Below are 23,640 nucleotides of genomic sequence, written 5' to 3' on the forward strand. Positions count from 1 at the left end.
AGTCCTACAGTGAACACGAGTCCTACAGTGAACACGAGTCCCACTGTGAACACGAGTCCCACTGTGAACACGAGTCCCACTGTGAACACGAGTCCTACAGTGAACACCAGTCCCACAGTGAACACCAGTCCCACAGTGAACACGAGTCCCACAGTGAACACGAGTCCCACAGTGAACACGAGTCCCACAGTGAACACGATTCCCACAGTGAACACGAGTCCTACAGTGAACACGAGTCCCACAGTGAACACGAGTCCTACAGTGAACACGAGTCCCACAGTGAACACGAGTCCCACAGTGAACACGAGTCCCACAGTGAACACGAGTCCCACAGTGAACACGAGTCCTACAGTGAACACGAGTCCCACTGTGAACACGAGTCCCACAGTGAACACGAGTCCTACAGTGAACACCAGTCCCACAGTGAACACCAGTCCCACAGTGAACACGAGTCCCACAGTGAACACGAGTCCCACAGTGAACACGATTCCCACAGTGAACACGAGTCCCACAGTGAACACGAGTCCCACAGTGAACACGAGTCCCACTGTGAACACGAGTCCCACAGTGAACACGAGTCCCACAGTGAACACGAGTCCCACAGAGAACACGAGTCCCACAGTGAACACGAGTCCCACAGTGAACACGAGTCCCACAGTGAACACGAGTCCCACTGTGAACACGAGTCCCACTGTGAACACGAGTCCCACTGTGAACACGAGTCCCACTGTGAACACGAGTCCCACTGTGAACACGAGTCCCACTGTGAACACGAGTCCCACAGTGAACACGAGTCCTACAGTGAACACGAGTCCTACAGTGAACACGAATCCCACTGTGAACACGAGTCCCACTGTGAACACGAGTCCTACAGTGAACACCAGTCCCACAGTGAACACCAGTCCCACAGTGAACACGAGTCCCACAGTGAACACGAGTCCCACAGTGAACACGATTCCCACAGTGAACACGAGTCCTACAGTGAACACGAGTCCTACAGTGAACACGAGTCCTACAGTGAACACGAGTCCTACAGTGAACAGGTGAAATAAAGAACAGGCTAGAACACCAAAGAAGCCTTACCTTAACTGAACCTGGACCGCAAAGTCACACTTGGTCCCAGAGATGTCCCTGTAGACAGACAGAGACAGACAAACAGACAGAGACAGACAGAGACAGACAGAGACAGACAGAGACAGACAGACAGAGACAGACAGAGACAGACAGAGACAGACAAACAGACAGAGACAGACAGACAGAGACAGACAGAGACAGACAGAGACAGACAAACAGACAGAGACAGACAGAGACAGACAGAGACAGACAGAGACAGACAGACAGAGACAGACAGACAGAGACAGACAGAGACAGACAGAGACAGACAGACAGACAGACAGAGACAGACAGAGACAGACAGAGACAGACAGAGACAGACAAACAGACAGAGACAGACAGAGACAGACAGAGACAGACAAACAGACAGAGACAGACAGAGACAGACAGACAGAGACAGACAGAGACAGACAGAGACAGACAAACAGACAGAGACAGACAGAGACAGACAGAGACAGAGACAGACAAACAGACAGAGACAGACAGAGACAGACACAGACAGACAGACAGAGACAGACAAACAGACAGAGACAGACAGAGACAGACAGAGACAGACAGAGACAGACAAACAGACAGAGACAGACACAGACAGAGACAGACAGACAGGTTTAGGTGAGAAGTCCAGCAAAGTGAGAAAAATAAACATGACTTCCAAATAGAACATGCATTATCCAATCGATTTGCAGTTTATAAACTGTATTTCTTCCATGTCTATGTTATTTTTCATAAGGAGAATAACTCCTAGCGCGAGTATGAATTGAAACCAGTCACATCCTTATCTGAGGGAGATACTGTAAAGACAGACACGCTCCGTGGTTCTGTGTGTTTTATTGCTTTAGATAGGGGCATCATGTACAGCGGTCAGTCCTTAGTTCTCCTTTCCCCCTCCCCTCCCCCACTCTCTTATTCTCTCCCCCTCCCCTCCCCTCCACTCCCCCACTCTCTTATTCTCTCCCCCTCCCCCACTCTCTTATTCTCTCCCCCTCCCCCATTCTCCCCTCCACTCCCTTCCCCCTCCTATTCTCTCTCCTCCCGCCCCCCCCTCTCAACTCTCTTTCCCTTTCCTCCCGGTCCCCTATCCTCCCCCACTTCTCCTCTCCTTCCTGTCCCCTATCCTCTAACCTCCCCTCCCCAATCCTCAAACTATTCTCCACTCCCCTCCCCCTTCCACTCCCCTATCCTCCCCACCACTCCCCTATTATCTCTCCTCCCGCCCCCCCCTTCCACTCAACTCTCTTTCCCTTTCCTCCCCTCCCATCCCCTCTCATATTCTCTCCTCACCTTCCTGTCCCCATCCTCTACCCCCCCCATAACAACCCCCCTATTCTCCCCACCACCCTCCACTCCCCTATTATCTCTCCTCCCGCCCCCCCCCTTCCACTCAACTCTCTTTCCCTTTCCTCCCCTCCTGTCCCCTCTCCTATTCTCTCCTCACCTTCCTGTCCCCATCCTCTAACCCTCCCCCATAACAACCCCCATCCCCTAACAACCCCCTCCCCCATTCACTAACAACCCCCATTCCCTAACCCCCCCCCCCCTCCGCCATCCCCAAACCACCCCCTCCCCCATTCACTAACCACCCCCATCCTCTAACCCCCCTCCTCATCCACTAACAACCCCACATCCTCTAACGACAGGTAGCCTAGTGGTTAGAGCGTTGGACTAGTAACTGAAAGATTTCTAGATAGAATCCCGAGCTGACATGGTAAAAATCTGTCGTTCTTCCCCTGAACAGGCAGTTAACCCACTGTTCCTAGGCCGTCATTGAAAATAATAATTTGTTCTTAACTGACATGCCTAGTTAAATAAAATAAATCACCCCTCACCCATTCTCTAATCACCCCTCACCCATCCTCTAATCACCCCTCCCCCATCCTCTAATCACCCCTCCCCCATATTCCCCTCCCCCAGTCTTACATGGAGCTGCTGATCTGCTGGACCTGCTGAGGTGTCAGTGCAAAGGCATAACACGTCTCTTGAAACCGCTGACTGTTGTCTGAGGCTGGGGACAAAAGCACACAGAGAGAGGATGAAGACTCAGCCAACTCACCATACCAAGACAGACAATGACATGGAAGCACAAGAAAGATACCTGCACACTGTTGAATTCTATCACATGAGAAGCCAGACAGACAGATATGCACCAGACTACTCACCCAGGCTGGTGGGTTTGATGAGCTCATCCAGCATGTCATAAAAGGGCAGTCTCTGTAGCTTGACGTCAGGGTGTACGGGGTGAAGGGAGGAGGGCAGGTGGGGCAGGCCCAGCTCGTGTTTGGGCCCAAGCAGGGAGAGGGGCGAGGGGGACCCGTGGCTGTCAAACCCCAGCGAGGTGAGGCCCCCAGACAGGGTGGAGTGGACACTGGGCAGGGCCAGGTCCACCGGAGACACCATCTTGGTGGGGAAGCGGCGTCTGTACAGCTCCTTCACCTTCATCTGGACAGCGGGGCTGCAGCCGGCCTTAAGGAGATGCAGGGCTTTGGTCAACAGTTCGTGTTTGCGGCCGTGTTTGTTGCGTCCTGCGTAGCCTAGTAACACTTGTAGCTCTGAAACACGAAGGCTCATCACCATTTGCTTTGGGAGGAAGGAAATGATCATAAGTATTATTGCAGAATTAGGACAGATCAACAGAACATGCTGGCATTACACTCTGGCTCTGTCTTACTGCAAAGCTACATTTTGGAGAACACAACTTGTGTGAGTAAAGGGACAATCGACAGGTATTTTACAACTTCTGAAATAGTCAATTATGTTGTGGTGGCAAGTATATGTTTTATTTCACCAGTGGTAGTTAGGCTGGCAGGCTCTAGACACCATGGGAGTCTACAGCCTTGTCTCAAGGCTGGCAGGCTCTAGACACCATAGGAGTCTACAGTCTTGTCTCAAGGCTGGCAGGCTCTAGACACCATAGGAGTCTACAGTCTTGTCTCTAGGCTGGCAGGCTCTAGACACCATAGGAGTCTACAGCCTTGTCTCTAGGCTGGCAGGCTCTAGACACCATAGGAGTCTACAGTCTTGTCTCAAGGCTGGCAGGCACTAGACACCATATGAGTCTACAGTGTTGTCTCAAGCAGCACTCCTACACTAAGATGCTTCATGGATAGATTCCTTCGGTGGTGATCTGAGGGCAAGGGTCTCTCCTCTACACAAATTACAACCGGAACCTAGCGTTCACTAGACAAAATAGCATTCATTCCACCTCAAAATCAACCGGGAAGAGATCTGACACCCACCATCTCAGATTGTTCTGAAATCCTTTATGTAGTTAGAAACAGATTAGCATTCCTGAGACATTATTCTGTTGAATTATAATTGCATCTCTGAGAAATTAAGCTAATTGACTGCACTCAAATTGGCCATTTTCATTTATAGGATAATCTTCATTAAATATAGTAATTAACATCCAATTTATTGTTATCATGAGCAAAGTTGCAAAGAGAATGTGATCCACATAAGAGAACATCAAAATTGATAAAAGGGTGTGGTTGCGACAGTAACAGGAACAGAGGCATGTAGTTGGCAAAACATGGTACTTTCACAGTCATTTACCCGTAAAGAATGAAATAAAATGGCTAATTTCTCTGAACAGGGGAAGAAAATCATCACCAGACTCAAAGGGAATACATTACAGAGGATGAAGGAGCAATAGTCTTAGCAACAGTTCCATAATACAGTTTATTTAACGAGGATAGTCAGTTAAGAACAAATTCTTATTTACTATGACAGCCTACCGGGTAACTGCCCGTAGGAAACTGGTTCAGGGGCAGAACGACAGATTTTTACCCTGTCAGCTCTGGGATTTGATCTAGCAACCTTTCAGTTACTGGCCCAACGCTCTAACCACTGGGCTACCTGCCTGTCAGTCATGGAAAACTGATACTGTCTACTGGTTGTTGGGTTGGGGTGTGCCGGGGTCTGTGGGTGGCTATTGATCATTTTATTTGATTCCTCATGTCTTACTCATTGTTAGGAAGAATTATGGTCCAAAATCAGATGTTAAGTACTATATATATTGAAGATGATATATTCAGAAGGTGAATTCACCAATTTGTAAGTCGCTCTGGATAAGAGCGTCTGCTAAATGACTTAAATGTAAATGTAAATGATATGATTATATTATATGGCCAATTTGGGTGCAATTAATGAGTTTAATTTCTCAGATGAAATTATACTTCAACAAAATAATGTTTCAGGAATGTTAATATTATGTTTCTAAATGACATGGAAGTGAAGTGAATACATGGAAAAATAAGTGCTGCGGTAGCCTACAAAGTATATAGCTTTACATTAAGATAGGTTGGTGTTGACCGGCATCCATGTTAAATGAAAGGCTAAATCAAATTTGAAAAAAGTATCACTCACAAACACCAAATCATTACAGGTGTGTTTACAGACGCTTCTGTGTTATTTGATTTCATTGTACAGGCAAAAGCATGGAGAGTGCTTCTGATCACACATTGACTGGCCTACTAATAGTTCTGCCTTTGTCACTCCGTAATTCATATTTCACACTGCTGGCTAAAATAGCTAGCTAGCTACGGCTAACCGTGGTAGCTACACCAGTTAGCTAGATACGGCTAACCGTGGTAGCTACACCAGTTAGCTAGATACGGCTAACCGTGGTAACTACACCAGTTAGCTAGCTACGGCTAACCGCGGTAGCCACTTCAGTTAGCTACGGCTAACCGCGATAGCCACTTCAGTTAGCTACGGCTAACCGCGGTAGCCACTCCAGTTAGCTACGGCTAACCGCGATAGCCACTTCAGTTAGCTACGGCTAACCGCGGTAGCCACTCCAGTTAGCTACGGCTAACCGCGATTGCCACTCCAGTTAGCTACAGCTAACCGTGGTAGCCACTCCGGTTAGCTACGGCTAACCGTGGTAGCCACTCCAGTTAGCTACGGCTTACCGTGGTAGTCACTCCAGTTAGCTACGGCTAACCGTGGTAGCCACTCCAGTTAGCTACGGCTAACCATGGTAGCCACTCCAGTTAGCTACGGCTAACCGTGGTAGCCATAGCTACGGTAACCACCACCCACCTGTAGTGACCAATCTTTGACGTCACTATCGTCATTCTAAATCAGCTGATTATCAAAACTGCTTAAAAAGTCGACACGTTCAACTGTTATCAGCTAACTACATATTCTTTAAGGCCGTCTGGTCCAGGACCAATGCTACGGAGTTAGCTTATTAGCTAACCTTACATTGGAGCCGAGCAATGGCTCTTTGGTTTGGTTGGAAAATGCTGACTGGCGGGAAAAACATATGCAGTTCTGGCTGGTATAACAGGGTTCTGGCAATGTATTACACATTTATATGAAATATTAACTGGCGAAATTGGTAAGCTAACCACACAACAACTAGTTAGCTAGCTAGTTTACTACTGTAATTCGCTAGCATCAAGCTGTGAGGCAGGCAAGACTCAATCGTAGCTAGCTAACAATAACAATGCTACCTACGACTTCCACTGAGTTTTCTACAAATATGAAAAACATAACCAATAGCTAATAAAGTAAATGCATTAAATAAAGAAGATTCCAACTACATGTAACCCATGGGTATGACTTAAAAACAAAATACAGCCTTTTTTTGTCAAATGTAATTTTGGCCTACGCTTTACCTTCAGTTCCGCACTCTCCGCCATCTTGTAACTCTGAGCGCAGGCGTGAAAGCGAGGAGACTAGGAGGCAGACTAGTCGGCGGAGTGAATCTCAATAGTTGTTTTGATACCTTGACTCTACTATTTAAATTGCTATCACAATTGACCTGTAGATGGCAATCTCGCACTACATAAATCCATTGACTTTATATTTAAATACATCCCTTACAACCATTATACAGTATTTGCGACTTAATTTCAAATGATGAAGAAACGCATTAGGTTACAAGTGTGTAAAAAGTTAAATTTGAGGATACAATCACCAGTCTGTCACCACTATGACACTCTATATACCCACTATTAACAGTCTGCCACCACTATGACAAGCTATAGCCCCGCTATTACCAGTGCATTAGAGTAATTCTCATCAGTAGGCTTTGTCGCTGCCCGCACCCGCCCGCCCGTCCAGCGTGATGTACTCTGACTTAGAATATGTGGACAACTACAAATACCTAGGTGTCTGGTTAGACTGTAAACTCTCCTTCCAGACTCACATTAAGTATCTCCAATCCAAAATTATTATTATTATTATTACTACAAGCCTCTGCTAGGTAAAGCCCCACCTTATCTCAGCTCACTGGTCACCCCCAAAGCCAATTCCTCCCTTGGCTGCCTCTCCTTCCAGTTCTCTGTTGCCAATGACTGGAACAAACTGCAGAAATCACTGAAGCTGGAGACTCTTACCTCCCTCACTAGCATTAAGCACCAGCTGTCAGAGCAGCTCACAGATCACTGCACCTGTACATAGCCCATCTGTAAATAGCCCATCCAACTACCTCATCCCCATACTGTATTTATTTATCTATCTTGCTCCTTTGCAACCCAGTATCTCTACTTGCACATTCATCTTCTGCACATCTACAATTCCAGTGTTTAAATGCTATATTGTAATTACTTCGACACCATGGCCTATTTATTGCCTTAACTCCCTTATCTTACCTCATTTGCACACACTGTATATAGACTTTCTTCAACTGTATTATTGACTGTATGTTTGTTTTACTCCATGTGTAACTCTGTGTTGTTGTATGTGTCGCACTGCTTTGCTTTATCTAGGCCAGGTCGCAGTTGAAAATGAGAACCTGTTCTCAACTAGCCTACCTGGTTAAATAAAGGTGAAATAAAAAATAAATAAATAAAATAAAAACCACAGTCTGTCACCACTATGACAAGCTATATACCCACTATTAACAGTCTGTCACCACTATGACAAGCTATATACCCACTATTAACAGTCTGCCTCCACTATGACAAGCTATAGCCCCACTATTACCAGTCTGTCACCACTATGACAAGCTATATACCCACTATTAACAGTCTGTCACCACTATGACAAGCTATATACCCACTATTAACAGTCTGCCTCCACTATGACAAGCTATAGCCCCACTATTACCAGTCTGTCACCACTATAACAAGCTATAGCCCCACTATTAACAGTCTGTCACCACTATGACAAGCTATAGCCCCGCTATTACCAGTCTGTCACCACTATGACAAGCTATATACCCACTATTAACAGTCTGCCTCCACTATGACAAGCTATAGCCCCACTATTAACAGTCTGTCACCACTATGACAAGCTATATACCCACTATTAACAGTCTGTCACCACTATGACAAGCTATAGCCCCGCTATTACCAGTCTGTCACCACTATGACAAGCTATAGCCCCGCTATTACCAGTCTGTCACCACTATGACAAGCTATAGCCCCGCTATTACCAGTCTGTCACCACTATGACAAGCTATAGCCCCGCTATTACCAGTCTGTCACCACTATGACAAGCTATAGCCCCACTATTACCAGTGCATTAGAGTAATTCTCATCAGTAGGCTTTGTCTATGATGTTGTGCAATGTTATTGTTTTACAAAAATAGCAACAAATTAATCCCAAACCACAGATTTTAATACACATATAAATAATTTAGGGTGCTACTTTAAAGTGAATTACATATACAAAGTTGCTGATTAGCAGAGAGCGAACAATGGTAATTAGTTAACAACATTGAGAAATGAAATCAAACAAACTACTTACATTAAGATAATAGCACTTAAATAGCAACATTGAAATAACAAAACTATCACAGGATATATATTATTCATTGCACATTGCCACCAAATATATACAGTACCGGTCAAAAGTTTGGAAACATCTACTTCTTCAAGGGATTTTCTTCATTTTTTTTTTTACTATTTTCTACATTGTAGAATAATAGTGATGACATCAAAACTATGAAATAACACATATGGAATCATGTATAAACCAAAAAGTGTTAAACAAATCAACATATATTTTACATTTGAGATTCTTCAAAGTAGCCACCCTTTGCCTTGATGACAGATTTGCACACTCTTGGCATTCTCTCAACCAGCTTCACCTGGAATGCTTTTCCAACAGTCTAGAAGGAGTTCCCATATATGCTGAGCACTTGTCGGCTCACTCTGTGGTCCAACTCATCCCAAACCATCTCAATTGGGTTGAGGTCGGGTGATTGTGGAGGTCAGGTCATCTGATGCAGCACTCCATCACTCTCCTTCTTGGTCAAATAGCCCTTACACAGCCTGGAGGTGTGTTGGGTCATTGTCCTGTTGAAAAACAAATGATAGTTCCACTAAGCGCAAACCAGGGATGGAGTATCGCTGCAGAATGCTGTGCTAGCCATGCTGGTTAAGTCTGTCTTGAATTCTAAATAAATCACTGACAGTGTCACCAGCAAAGCACCCCCAAACCATCACACCTCCTCCTCCATGCTTCACCGTGGGAAACACACATGCAGAGATCATCTGTTCAACTGCTCTATATCTCACAAAAACACGGCGGTTGGAACCAAAAATCTCAAATTTGGACTCATCAGAACCAAGGACAGATTTCCACTGGTCTAATGTCCATTGCTCGTGTTTCTTGGCCCAAGCAAGTCTCTTCTTATTATTGGTGTCCTTTAGTAGTGGTTTCTTTGCAGCAATTCGACCACGAAGGCCTGTTTCAAGCAGTCTCCTCTGAACAGTTGATGTTGAGATGTGTCTGTTACTTGAACTCTGTGAAGCATTTATTTGGGCTGCAATCTGAGGTGTTGTTAACTCTAATTAACTTATCCTCTGCAGCAAAGCTAACTCTGGGTCCTCCTTTCCTGTTCTCATGAGAGCCAGTTTCATCATAGCCCTTGATGGTTTTTGCAACTGCACTTGAAGAAACTTTCACATGTTTTGACATTTTCCGGATTGACTGACCTGAATTTCTTAAAGTAATGATGGACTGTCGTTTCTCTTCACTTATTTGAGCTGTTCTTGCCATAATATGGACTTGTTCTTTTACCAAATAGGGCTATCTTCTGTATACCACCCCTACCTTGTCACAACATAACTGATTGGTTCAAATGCATTCAGAAGGAAAGAAATTACACAAATTAACTTTTAACAAGGCACACCTGTTTACTGAAATGCCTTCCAGGTGACTACCTCATGAAGCTTATTGAGAGAATGCCAAGAGTGGCAAAGCAGTCATCATCAAGGCAAAGGGTGGCTACTTTGAAGAATCTCAAATATAAAATATATTTTGATTTGTTTAACTTTTTTGGTTACCACATAATTCCACATGTGCTATTTCATAGTTTTGATGTCATCCCTATTATTCTACAATGTAGAAAATAGTACAAATAAAGAAAAACCCTGGAATGAGTAGGTGTGTCCAAACTTTTGACTGGCACTGTATATTAATGATTTATAAAAGTTATGGTCTTATCTTCATTTAAACATATAATATTTTTCATGTTGTACTTTATAACTTTATATAAATTATACACAGAGTCTGAAGACACACTCTCTCATATGTTACAATTAATATCATTAAATGCAGTGGCTAATGACGGCTCCAGGTTTTTTTATGCAGTGGCTAATGACGGCTCTAGGTTTCCTTCACGCCAAGGCATTGCTCTGGTACAATGATGTGTTCATTTGATAGAGGCCAGGTGCCGGATTCATAAAGCCTCTCAGAGTAAAACAGTGCTGACCTAGGATCAGGTCCTCCATGTCCATATAATATAATGTATTATAATCTCAAATGCTGATCACATAATTTCTCAGACAAGGTTTGCAAAATTCCGTTAGCTTTCCCAAAATGTCCAGCTTTCCCAGAAATCCTGGGTTTCCTGCTTATTCCTTTCTGATTCTAGGAATCTTCCAACCAGGATTTCTGGAAAAAGTTACTGGGAATTGTCTACCCTAACTCAGACCCTGCCTCTCGTGTTGAATCGTCTTTCCTAACTCAGACCCTGCCTCTCGTGTTGAATCGTCTCCCCTAACTCAGACCCCGTCTCTCGTGTTAAATTGTCTACCCTAACTCAGACCCCGTCTCTCGTGTTAAATTGTCTACCCTAACTCAGACCCTGCCTCTCGTGTTAAATTGTCTACCCTAACTCAGACCCCGTCTCTCGTGTTAAATTGTCTACCCTAACTCAGACCCTGCCTCTCGTGTTGAATCGTCTACCCTAACTCAGACCCCGTCTCTCGTGTTAAATTGTCTACCCTAACTCAGACCCCGTCTCTCGTGTTAAATTGTCTACCCTAACTCAGACCGGCCTCTCGTGTTAAATTGTCTACCCTAACTCAGACCCGGCCTCTCGTGTTGAATCGTCTACCCTAACTCAGACCCTGTCTCTCTCGTGTTAAATTGTCTATCCTAACTCAGACCCTGCCTAGAATTTTGGATACTGTATGCCTAGTCTTCAGGGTGGTAGGAGTCTTGCTTTCCAAACGGATGGGGCTCCATGGTGGACTGTGGGAAGGGACTAGGGTGGTAGAAGAGGAGGTTTGAAGGAGCAGGTTCCAGTGCAGTGACGAGGAGTCAGCATCTTACAGGAGAATTGGTGTAGCGCGTCGTGAGCTTCTGGGAAGAAAGGGAATAGACACTAAATAGATCCACTAGATGTGTGTGTGTGTTCCTCACAATGCACAATTACTTTCTGTTGATGTGTTTTCAAAACGCATTTAAGTTCATTCTCTTTTTCCTCAGTAAATGTAACTTGACAAACCTATTTGAATTCAAAAGTAGTTAAAGGCAGTTGTGGGTCAACTTGAATCAAGGCCATGCTCTAAAATGTGATACAACTTCATTAACAGACTGCATGTTTATGGACAGAGCCTTCGGGAAGCATTCAGATCCCTTGACTTTTTACACATTTTGTTACGTTACAGCCTAATTCTAAAATAGATTAAATAGTTTGTTCCCCCTCATTAATCTACACACAATACCCCATAATGGCAAAGTAAAAACAGTTTTTTTTTAAATGTTTGCTAATTTATAAAATAAATAAATAAATAAATAATAAATATTACATTTACATAGGTATTCAGACCATTTACTCAGTACTTTGTTGAAGCACCTTTGGCAGCGATTACAGCCTTGAGTCTTCTTGGGTATGACGCTACAAGCTAATCACACCTGTATGGGGAGTTTCTCCCATTCTTCTCAGCAGATCTCCTCAAGCTCTGTCAGGTGGGGAGCGTCACTGCACAGCTATTTTCAGGTCTCTTCAGAGATGTTAGATCGGGTTCAAGTCCGGGCTCTGGCTGGGCCACTCAAGGACATTCAGAGACTTGTCCCAAACCCACTCCTGCGTTGTCTTGGCTGTGTGCTTAGGGTCGTTGTCCTGTTGGAAGGTGAACCTTCACCCCAGTCTGAGGTCCTGAGGCTCTGGAGCAGGTTTTCATCAATGATCTCTCTGTACTTTGCTCCATTCATCTTTCCCTTGATCCTGACTAGTCTCCCAGTCCCTGCTGCTGAAAAACATCCGCACAGCATGATGCTGCCACACCTATGCTTCTCTGTAGGGATGGTGCCAGGTTCTCTCCAGACGTGATGCTTGGCATTCAGGCCAAAGAGTTGAATCTTGGTTTCATCAGACCAGAGAATCTTATTTCTCATGGTCTGAGAGTCCTTTAGGTGCCATTTGGCAAACTCAAAGCAGGCTGTCATGTGCCTTTTACTGAGGAGTGGCTTCCGTCTGGCCACTCTCCCATAAAAGGTAGGTTCTCCCATCTCCACAGAGGAACTCTGGAGCTCTGTCAGAGTGACCATTTGGGATGTTGGTAACTTCCCTGACCAAGGCCCTTCTCCCCCGATTTCTCAGGTTGGCTGGGCGGCCAGCTCTAGGAAGAGTCTTGGTGGTTCCAAACTTCATCCATTTAAGAATGATGGAGGCCACTGTATTCTTGGGGACCTTCAATGCTGCAGAAATATTTTGGTTCGCTTCCCCAAATCTGTGCCTCGACACAATGCTGTCTCTGAGCTCTACGGACCTCATGGCTTGGTGTTTGCTCTGACATGCACTGTCAACTGTGTGATCTTATACAGACAGGTGTGTGCCTTTCAAAATCATGTCCAAACAATTTAATTTACCACAGGTGGACTCCAATCAAGTTGTAGAAACATCTCAAGAATTATCAATGGAAACAGGATGCACATGAGCTCAATTTCAAATCTCATAGCAAAGAGTCTGAATACTTATGTAAATAAGGTACTTTTTAAATAAATGTCCAAGAAATAAAAACCTGTTTTATTGTTGTCATTATGGGGTGTAGATTGACAAGGAACACATGTAGTTGAATCTATTTCAGAATAAGGCTGTAACATCACAAAACGGGGTCAAGAGGTGTGAAAACTTTCCGAATGCACTGCATGTCTGAAGAATACAAACCCTTCAGCCACAGCAAGACTGTCTGTTCACAGGTTCACATTCCTATGTGTGTCCCTTGTGTATGAAAACTGCAGTCAAAATGTTTTTTTATATATATTTTTTAATATTTTATATAAACTGCAGATTTCATTAAAAAGGACACACCTAGTTAGGAATGTTTACCTATGAACAGGCAGTTTTGCTGTGGCTAAAGGATTAGATGACTTCACATGTTGCGTTCACATTTTTGTTCAGTGTATATATATATATATATAGCACCAGTCAAAAGTTTGGACACACCTACTCATTCAAGGGTTTTTCTTTATTTTTTTACTATTTTCTAAATTGTAGAATAATAGTGAAGACATCAAAACTATGAAATAACAGATATGGAATCATGTAGTAACCAAAAAAGGGTTGAACAAATCAAAATATATTTTATAGCCACCCTTTGCCTTGATGACAGCTCTCAACCAGCTTCACCTGGAATGTTTTTCCAACAGTCTTGAAGTAGTTCTCACATATGCTTTTCCTTCACTCTGTGGTCCAACTCATCCCAAACCATCTCAATTGGGTTGAGGTCAGGTGATTGTGGAGGTCAGGTCATCTGATGCAGCACTCCATCACTCTCCGTATTGGTCAAATAGCCCTTACACAGCCTGGAGGTGTGTTGGGTCATTGTCCTGTTGAAAAATAAATGATAGTTCCACTAAGCGCAAATCAGATGGGATGGAGTATCACTGCAGAATGCTGTGCTAGCCATGCTGGTTAAGTGTGCCTTGAATTTTAAATAAATGACTGACAGTGTCACCAGCAAAGCACCCCCAACCCATCACACCTCCTTCTCCATGCTTCACGGTGGGAACCACACATGCGGAGATCATCCGTTCAAATACTCTGCATCTCACGAAGACACGGCGGTTGGAACCAAAAATCTCAAATTTGGACTCATCAGACCAAAGAACAGATTTCCACCGGTCTATTGCTCGTGTTTCTTGTCCCAAGCAAGTCTCTTTTTCTTATTGGTGTCCTTTAGTAGTGGTTTCTTTGCAGAAATTTGACCATGAAGGCCTGATTCAAGCAGTCTCCTCTGAACAGTTGAGCTCTGAGCTCTGAGAAGCATTTATTTGGCCTGCAATCTGAACTTATCCTCTACAGCAGAGGTAACTCTGTGTCTTCCTATCCTGTCCTCATGAGAGCCAGTCTCATCATAGCGCTTGATAGTCTTTAAAACTGCACATGAATAAACTTTTAAAGTTCTTGAAATTTTCCGGATTGACTGACCTGACTTTCTTAAAGTAATGGACTGTCATTTCTCTTCACTTATTTTGAGCTCTTCTTATCATAATATGGACTTCTGTATACCACCCTTACCTTGTCACAAAACAACTGATTGGCTCAAACGCACTAAGAAGGAAAGATATTCCACAAATAACTTTTAACAAGGCACACCTGTTAATTGAAATGCATTCCAGGTGATTACCTCATGAGCTGGTTGAGAGAATACCAAGAGTGTGCAAAGCTGTCATCAAGGCAAAGGGTGGCTACTTTGAAGAATCTCAAATATAAAATATATTTAGATTTGTTTAACACTTTTTTGGTTATTTCATAATTCCGTATGTGCTATTTCATAGTTTTGATGTCATCACTATTATTCTACCATGTAGAAAATAGTCCAAATAAAGAAAAACCCTTGAATGAGTAGGTGTGTCCAAACTTTTGACTGGTATTGTATATATATATACACACTGAACAAAAATAATAACACAACATGTAAAGCGTTGTTCCCATGTTTCATGAGCTGAAACAAAAGATCCCAGAAATGTTCAATATGCACAAAAAGCTGATTTCTCTCAATTTTTTTGGCACAAATGTGTTCACATCTGTTAGTGAGCATTTTTCCTTTGCCAAGATTATCCATCCACCTGACAGGTATAGCACATTAAGAAGCTGATTAAACAGCATGATCATTACACAGGTGCACCTTGTGCCAGGGACAATAAAACATCTGTCTCAGAGCTCTACGGACAATTGCTTTGACCTCAAGGCTTAGCATTTGCTGAGACATACACTGTCAACACTGTAGACTATGGAACCTTATATAGACAGGTTTTTGGCTTTCCAAATCATGTCCAATCAACTGAATTTTCTACAATTTGACTCCAATCAAGTCGTAGAAACATCTCAAGGATGATCAATGGAAACAGGATGCACCTGAGATCAATTATCATGTCTCATAGCAAAGGGTCTGAATACTTTCCGAATGCACTGCATATTTATTTATTAGCATATTCCTACAAGCTTCATATCAGTTACCTTTCAACTTGTGTTGAATAGCATAGCGAGCCTTTTTCTCTCGCTCCAGCTCACTGCATAATGTGTCTATATGTAAGGGACAGAAGAATATATTAAGAGCTAGGATTTGCATCAGTGGCTTTCATACTTTGGGGACAGTTCACCATGTTGTTTTAGCCCTGAACTAACTCACGTGATTCGCATAGTCAAGGTTTTGATGATTAGTTGACAAGTGGAATTAAGTAGGGTAGCTGTGGAATAGACCAAATGTATTGAATGGCTGGGAGTCCACGAGGAGAGGTTGGGGATCCCCTGATTTGCATCACTCTTTTAGTGATGTAAATCTACAGTTATGGCCACATACAGTGGAGCAAAAGAGTATTTAGTCAGCCACCAATTGTGCAAGTTCTCCCACTTAAAAAGATGAGAGGCCTGTAATTTTCATCATAGGTACACTTCAACTATGACAGACAAAATGAGAAAAAAAATCCAGAAAATCACATTGTAGGATTTTTAATGAATTGATTTGCAAATTATGGTGGAAAATAAGTATTTGGTCACCTACAAACAAGCAAGATTTATGGCTCTCACTGACCTGTAACTTCTTCTTTAAGAGGCTCCTCTGTCCTCCACTCGTTACCTGTATTAATGGCACCTGTTTGAACTTGGTATCAGTATAAAAGACACCTGTCCACAACCTCAAACAGTCACACTCCAAACTCCACTATGGCCAAGACCAAAGAGCTGTCAAAAGACACCAGAAACAAAATTGTAGACCTGCACCAGGCTGGGAAGACTGAATCTGCAATAGGTAAGCAGCTTGGTTTGAAGAAATCAAAGGTGGGAGCAATTATTAGGAAATGGAAGACATACAAGACCATTGATAACCTCCCTCGATCTGGGGCTCCACGCAAGATCTCACCCCGTGGGGAGAATGTCATATGGTCCGATGAAACCAAAATATAACTTTATGGTAAAAACTCAACTCGTCGTGTTTGGTGGACAAAGAATGCTGAGTTGCATCCAAAGAACACCATACCTACTGTGAAGCATGGGGGTGGAAACATCATGCTTTGGGGCTGTTTTTCTGCAAAGGGACCAGAACGACTGATCCGTGTAAAGGAAAGAATGAATGGGACCATGTATCGTGAGATTTTGAGTGAAAACCTCCTTCTATCAGCAAGGACATTGAAGATGAAACGTGGCTGGGTCTTTCAGCATGACAATGATCCCAAAACTCCGCCCGGGCAACGAAGGAGTGGCTTCGTAAGAAGCATTTCAAGGTCCTGGAGTGGCCTAGCCAGTCTCCAGATCTCAACCCCATAGAAAATCTTTGGAGGGAGTTGAAAGTCCATGTTGCCCAGCAACAGCCCCAAAACAGCACTGCTCTAGAGGAGATCTGCATGGAGGAATGGGCCAAAATACCAGCAACAGTGTGTGAAAACCTTGTGAAGACTTACAGAAAACGTTTAACCTCTGTCATTGCCAACAAAGGGTATATAACAAAGTATTGAGATAAACTTTTGTTATTGACCAAATACTTATTTTCCACCATAATTTGCAAATAAATTCATTAAAAATCCTACAATGTGATTTTCTGGATTTTTTTTCTAATTTTGTCTGTCATAGTTGAAGTGTGCCTATGATGAAAATTACATGCCTCTCTCATCTTTTTAAGTGGGAGAACATGCACAATTGGTGGCTGACTAAATACTTTTTTGCCCCACTGTACATCTCCATATGTTCTGAGTTTATCGAGATACAATTAGAGGATAGATTATCCATCAATTGATTTATTTTGCAAACAATTACATTTGATCAATCAACCAATTAGATGTATTCATATAACCCTTTTTACATCAACACTTGTTGATGTTGTTTAATGGTCCCACTTTACTAACAAAGTTGAAAGCAGCTGGTCTTTTATACCCGTATGCCTCCGTGTGAATGTTTGGTATGTTCTCACCTCTCACAATATGAAGCTGCTGAACCATCTCCTCCCTGTAGGACAGCTCCCTTTTCATCTGATGATTGAAATTATCTGGAGAGAAATAGTCATCTTTAGTATAGCCAATAAACTAGCTTAGTCATCTTTAGTATAGCCAATAAACTAGCTTAGTCATCTTTAGTATAGCCAATAAACTAGCTTAGTCATCTTTAGTATAGCCAATAAACTAGCTTAGTCATCTTTAGTATAGCCAATAAACTAGCTTAGTCATCTTTAGTATAGCCAATAAACTAGCTTAGTCATCTTTAGTATAGCCAATAAACTAGCTTAGTCATCTTTAGTATAGCCAATAAACTAGCTTAGTCATCTTTAGTATAGCCAATAAACTAGCTTAGTCATCTTTAGTATAGCCAATAAACTAGCTTAGTCATCTTTAGTATAGCCAATAAACTAGCTTAGTCATCTTTAGTATAGCCAATAAACTAGCTTAGTCATCTTTAGTATAGCCAATAAACTAGCTTAGTCATCTTTAGTATAGCCAATAAACTAGCTTAGTCATCTTTAGTATAGCCAATAAACTAGCTTAGTCATCTTTAGTATAGCCAATAAACTAGCTTAGTCATCTTTAGTATAGCCAATAAACTAGCTTAGTCATCTTTAGTATAGCCAATAAACTAGCTTAGTCATCTTTAGTATAGCCAATAAACTAGCTTAGTCATCTTTAGTATAGCCAATAAACTAGCTTAGTCATCTTTAGTATAGCCAATAAACTAGCTTAGTCATCTTTAGTATAGCCAATAAACTAGCTTAGTCATCTTTAGTATAGCCAATAAACTAGCTTAGTCATCTTTAGTATAGCCAATAAACTAGCTTAGTCATCTTTAGTATAGCCAATAAACTAGCTTAGTCATCTTTAGTATAGCCAATAAACTAGCTTAGTCATCTTTAGTATAGCCAATAAACTAGCTTAGTCATCTTTAGTATAGCCAATAAACTAGCTTAGTCATCTTTAGTATAGCCAATAAACTAGCCTACTTGGCCATTCTTTTAATATGCCAGCCTATACACTCTGGTAACAATACCCCCCCCCCCCCCCTTATCACGACACAACGCGGAGTGCCTGGAAACAGCCCTTAGACGTGATAAATAGCTAAATTACCATTGTAGCCACATGCGTTTGACAGCAACATCAATTATAATCGAACCATGCAATACAAAATTAGCATGCACTAATGCCGCATTCACATGCTAGACGTAAAAAAAGGAAACTCAGAAATGTCCGACTTGCTAACTGGTTGAACACGGTACGTATATAACAACAAACAGATAGCAAGTCAAAATGTCAGAGTTTCCCAGATCCGACTAGCATGTGAACGCAGCATGTCAAATACAACGCAGTGCAAAACCTAATCGAATTGTTTTTGTTCAGCGTTTAAGATGCTGATCACGACAAGCATGACATTAAGAGAAACTCTCTCTAACCCGTTAGAATCAAAAAACTATAAATAGCTATGTTTCCATTAACTTGCCCAGTGATTTATTTTTTTGTCGACATTTAGAAAGTTCGCATTGAAAATAGATGCGACAATTGCCTGCTAGGATGCATTTACAACCATGTAACTACATTGTGTCAATAAAAACGGCGGGGCGCAATGACATCACAAAAAGATACAACGTTTTCGCAAAAGCCATACAATGTCGAATAAAAAATGTAGTGGTTGAAGTGTTTCCATTACCTAGTTAGGCAAATTGCGCATTAATAAATTGGCGACAGCCTGTTTGCCCTCCCACCTATCCAGCCCAATCTGCTGAAATGCATTTTGTACATATATGCACGAATTGATTGCGAGACTGTATTGACCTATTCTGTTTCATGTCTCAGGTAGCCCGTGAAAGTCAGCATGGATAGAATGCAATAGTTGACTAATATTTGCCACATTCTAATAATGGTCATGTGTCTAACGTATCGCCACAGATCTAGAGCCCATTCACTCCGGGCTGCCGAGGCTCGTCCGCACCGTCTGACTTACACTCCTGTACATCTGGAATAATTGTCTGGTGGAAACTTGCCAGCCAACCAGATAAGTACGGCAAAGCAATTCAGGCATTCATAAAACTCAGGACAATCCTTGTCCTGCAAAGAAACATTACTTTTATAGTTGAAAAATAGATACATTTTGCAAGCAGTAAGCGAGGAATTTACAATTAAATGTAGAGTGGAGTTTATAGTTACGTGATGACATCACGTGCCTCGCGTACCTTCATAAGTATTCGGCAATCATCATTTATCCGAAAACACCGTTTCCGCCATCATTTGTATGATATAAAGTTAGTTCGACAAAAAGAGAAATAAACCGTCGAACGGATAAAAATGTTGATTTTTATAAAATGTCTCCTATATCTGCGGTCTCCATTACACATGTCGCAATTAGATATTTTGTTTGCGACATTGCTTTTGTCCAGCCAGCCAGCAGCCAGCCAGCGTCGAATAAACCTGGATCAATGGAAACCTGCCTGCTGAATTATACCTTTTAAATGTTGGAATTCTCGTTCCAATTTCTTCCTTAGCTCCACTTGCTCCATGAGTTGTTTCTGCAATTCGTCTGTAGAAAAGGAACGAACCAACGTGTTAAAAATAGAATATTAATACGGGTTTGAAAATTGCTTCGGGGTTTAGACTAAATGGTATAGAGTAAATGTTGTAGGTTAAATGGTATAGGCTAATTTATGTTAAACGATTCATGTTAAGCGATTTGGTAAATGGCCTCGGGGGAAGCTGTTCTATTTCTTCTAACCTATTCTGTAGGGATCAATCCAATTATTAAAGAATGTATATAATAAACAATATACATATTTAAACAAAATAGACCAACATGTATTATTAATAATAATATTAATATTAATTATAATTGTTATTTAATGGTCTTTAATGGCCAGTGTTCTATGTTTGTCTGAGATTATGCTAACATTGTGTGTAGCTTCCTCGCCTGAATGCACACAGAGACAACATTTATAACAGTACAAAAAAAAATACAAATAGGCAATAAAATATAGCCTTAAATGCTTGTATATTTAAAGTTCTGACAGAAAATGTAAAATTATCGTATTATCAACTGACAAGTGTAGCGCTTAAACTTACCCTCGTTCAGTGCTTCTCTCCGGCCCTCCTCCCGGCTTTGGCCATTATACGACTTCGTTTCAACCTCCTTCACTGTCGAAGATGGCTCCTCTCTACTGGCACAGTCATCTAAATAAACAACAAATAAGTGTCCTTCCTTTTCACAACATCTATTTTATTATTTTAAAAAAAATATATTAACAGAACAACATCCAACCTTTCGATTTCACATTGTCTGTCTGGTAATTCGTTGCTGAACCAAAAGCATATGGACTGCTCCTGTCCGGTGAACACACCTAGATAAATCAGACAAGATAATGAGGATAATTGGTCATTTGCATACAATAACGCTCTGTGACATTGGGAACACATTCTCCTATTGGACAGTGTATTTGAACGGCCTTTTATTCTCTGTTATTCACACAGACAAAACAAACATGCGCATACAAGTGAAAAAATAAGCCCAATATGTGTGTAAAAGCAAGAGGATGATGACTTTTTAATGAATCATTGAATTAATCACAATTAAATAGTGTATTCCTTAGTATGTAAATTGCCATCTAATAGAATGAGACGGACCATATCAATCACTCACTTCATCAAACGACGTGGTCTTATTGCAGACCCGCCGCTGTTTGCCCTGTCTATCTCTATTTGAAGACAGCACCACCTGTATAGGTAGGTTCATTCTCTGTGAATCGACCACAGCGGCCTGCTCTGACTCAGGTATGGAGTCATGGCCGTTTGGTGAACCTGCACCGCGCGACAGGCTTAGAACAGGGACAGGGGGGCTCCTGCAGTCCTCAATGGAGTGCGGAAGTGACTCCTCATCCTCCTGTGACTTATTGGTCTCCACGTCCACATCTGTCTCGCCAACGCTCTCCACGCTGCCTGGCGATAAGGACCTGTAGCTCGAGCTCTCGCTTAGGAAATCAGGTGATAGATACCCAGCTCGAGCCCCGTTGTACTTCCCCCGGTTACCGTATAGTTTGGCTATACTCTCCGCGTCTTTGATGACGGGTCTGAATGCGGAGACATAGCTAATCTTCCGGGGTAGAACGGGCATTTTACCGTCCATTGACCTCGCCTCATCCCCGGACTTGTCATCCTCATTCCGGTTAGACTGAGGGCTGGAGCACCGCTCACTATCCCCCACACTGTCCTTTGGAGTGTTGCTATTTCTGTCACTCTGCTCGGATGCGTCCTGCTCACTCTGTCTGGCGCACAGGACCTCCGATGGCTGTTTGGGCTGGGCCTGGTGCTGTGGCTGGGCCTGGTGCTGTGGCTGGGCCTGGTGCTGTGGCTGGGGGAAGGACGGTATGGACAGGCCGTCTGCAGTAGGCCAGAACATGGGGAAAGAGTGGTAGGCGCTGTCCTTGGTGCTCGGCCAGGAGAAGACGCCAGAGAGGTGGGCTTTATTCGGCTCCACCATCACACCACTGTCATCCTTCTTCTGACACAACCCGAAGGCCGGAAACGCGTATGGGTGTGGGAAGAGAGGTGGAGGGATCTTCACGTTCTGCAGCATCCCGTAGCTTTTGCTGGGCACCGGGATAATGGGATAGCTGCGCGTGATGCTCGCTATACTCCCCGTGCCTCCCCGGTTGTCCTCGCAGCGGAGGATTTTAGGGGGGATTTCCGGTGAGTCTCTCCGGGGCAGGTTGGAAGGTCCTTGGTGAGATTTTAACGGAGAGGAACGTTCGGGCCCGTGGCGGTGCATGGGCAGCGTCCTCTTCCGGCTGCCCCCGTTGAACATGGCTTTGACGTCCTCCCACGCATGAGCTAAATCATCCGGCGAGCCCTTGTCGGTCAGTTTGAGGTGTCTCCTCCAGGAGTTAAAGTTAGCAGCGTCTGGCTGGGTATACTTGGATTCTGATGTTCGGTGAGAGTGGAATATGAACTTATTGGGAGAAAAATACATATTGCAGAAGGAGCACTTGATGCACTTGGCTCGGGAGCTGTTGTACCTGGCTGGTATAAAGTTACCACGGCTCCCCCACGTGCACTCGTGGGAAACATCAAACGCGAAATTCTCCGGTAGTTTTGGAGGGTTGTGAGCTCCGATAAACGATTTACAAAGCCTCTCTGCTTCGCGCTTTGTGATCATCCCACAGCGCCTCGATGAGATGGGCATGGCGCCCGCACGCCTCAGAATCTCCAGCTGGACCGGGGTGCATTGCACGCAGGTGATGCCCAGAGCCACGCGCCGGTTGTGGATCTCGTTATAGCTGTAGTTCTTCAGCAGAGTGTTGGAGATCTGCGCCAGGCACAGTCTCTCCTGACCGTCCAGCACCAGGCAGACTATGGGTATTCCATACAGGGCGGTCTCGCTGACCTGGTTGGGTTTCATGTTGGGGTTGAATGTTGGGAGGTCCTGTTTGGAGCTCGGTGGAGAGCAGCTGGAGTCCCGTGTCGCAGGTAACTGAGGAGGATTACACTCCATTACTGGAAGTCTGCAGAAGACAAAAAACAGTTATTATCATGATAATGAAAATATTTGTTGATTATTTTCGTTTCCCTTTTTTTAACCAATGAACGCTAGTTAATAAACAATCATTATCCTCTTTCCAGATTAAAAAACATCAGTATTGTTATAACAATAGCCTAAAACAACAGAAAATACAATTATTATTATTATTATTATTATTATTAATAATAATAATTTTAACATTAACACATCCCTTATCATAATAATGATCCAATAGACCTAATTAGCCCATACTAATAATAAACCGGTTAGAAAAAATGATTCTGTACTTAAATGCAATAGGCAAAATAATAACAATTTCAAGAGAAAGGTTTTGTGATTCCTCCGGATTAAATTTTTTTGTG

The 23,640-nt window shown here is 43.0% G+C and overlaps 2 protein-coding genes across 2 annotated transcripts in view; both read right to left on the reverse strand.

Annotated features, from left to right (window-relative positions):
- LOC135508887 (E3 SUMO-protein ligase PIAS1-like) overlaps positions 1-6,764 on the reverse strand; it is a 34,572-nt gene extending 27,808 nt beyond the window's left edge. Inside the window, exons 1-4 of the mRNA XM_064929100.1 lie at positions 6,735-6,764; positions 3,270-3,687; positions 3,031-3,115; positions 1,084-1,131 (exon numbers count right to left, since the gene is read on the reverse strand). Coding sequence (XP_064785172.1) covers positions 1,084-1,131; positions 3,031-3,115; positions 3,270-3,687; positions 6,735-6,758 — 575 coding nt within the window. The 5' untranslated portion in view covers positions 6,759-6,764. The remainder of the gene's footprint in view (positions 1-1,083; positions 1,132-3,030; positions 3,116-3,269; positions 3,688-6,734) is intronic.
- A 4,796-nt stretch (positions 6,765-11,560) lies between these two features.
- LOC135508886 (SKI family transcriptional corepressor 1 homolog-B-like) lies at positions 11,561-23,251 on the reverse strand. The gene is made up of 8 exons (XM_064929099.1): positions 22,100-23,251; positions 21,404-22,057; positions 21,026-21,104; positions 20,830-20,937; positions 20,635-20,677; positions 20,219-20,313; positions 17,709-17,783; positions 11,561-11,658 (listed from the first exon to the last, which is right to left on the reverse strand). Exons 1-8 carry the CDS (start codon positions 23,249-23,251, stop codon positions 11,561-11,563), a joined length of 2,304 nt encoding a protein of 767 aa, XP_064785171.1.
- Positions 23,252-23,640: the final 389 nt, after the last annotated feature.

Source organism: Oncorhynchus masou, chromosome 22, assembly GCF_036934945.1.
Source record: "Oncorhynchus masou masou isolate Uvic2021 chromosome 22, UVic_Omas_1.1, whole genome shotgun sequence".
NCBI lineage: Eukaryota > Metazoa > Chordata > Actinopteri > Salmoniformes > Salmonidae > Oncorhynchus > Oncorhynchus masou.

Coding starts and splice junctions, on each gene's coding strand:
- LOC135508886 (XM_064929099.1), bottom strand. CDS start 23,251: ATGGAGTGTAATCCTCCTCAGTTACCTGCGACACGGGACTCCAGCTGC. Junction 21,105..21,403: donor AGACCACGTCGTTTGATGAA/GTGAGTGATTGA, acceptor TGATTTATCTAG/GTGTGTTCACCGGACAGGAG. Junction 20,938..21,025: donor AGACAATGTGAAATCGAAAG/GTTGGATGTTGT, acceptor TTGTTTATTTAG/ATGACTGTGCCAGTAGAGAG.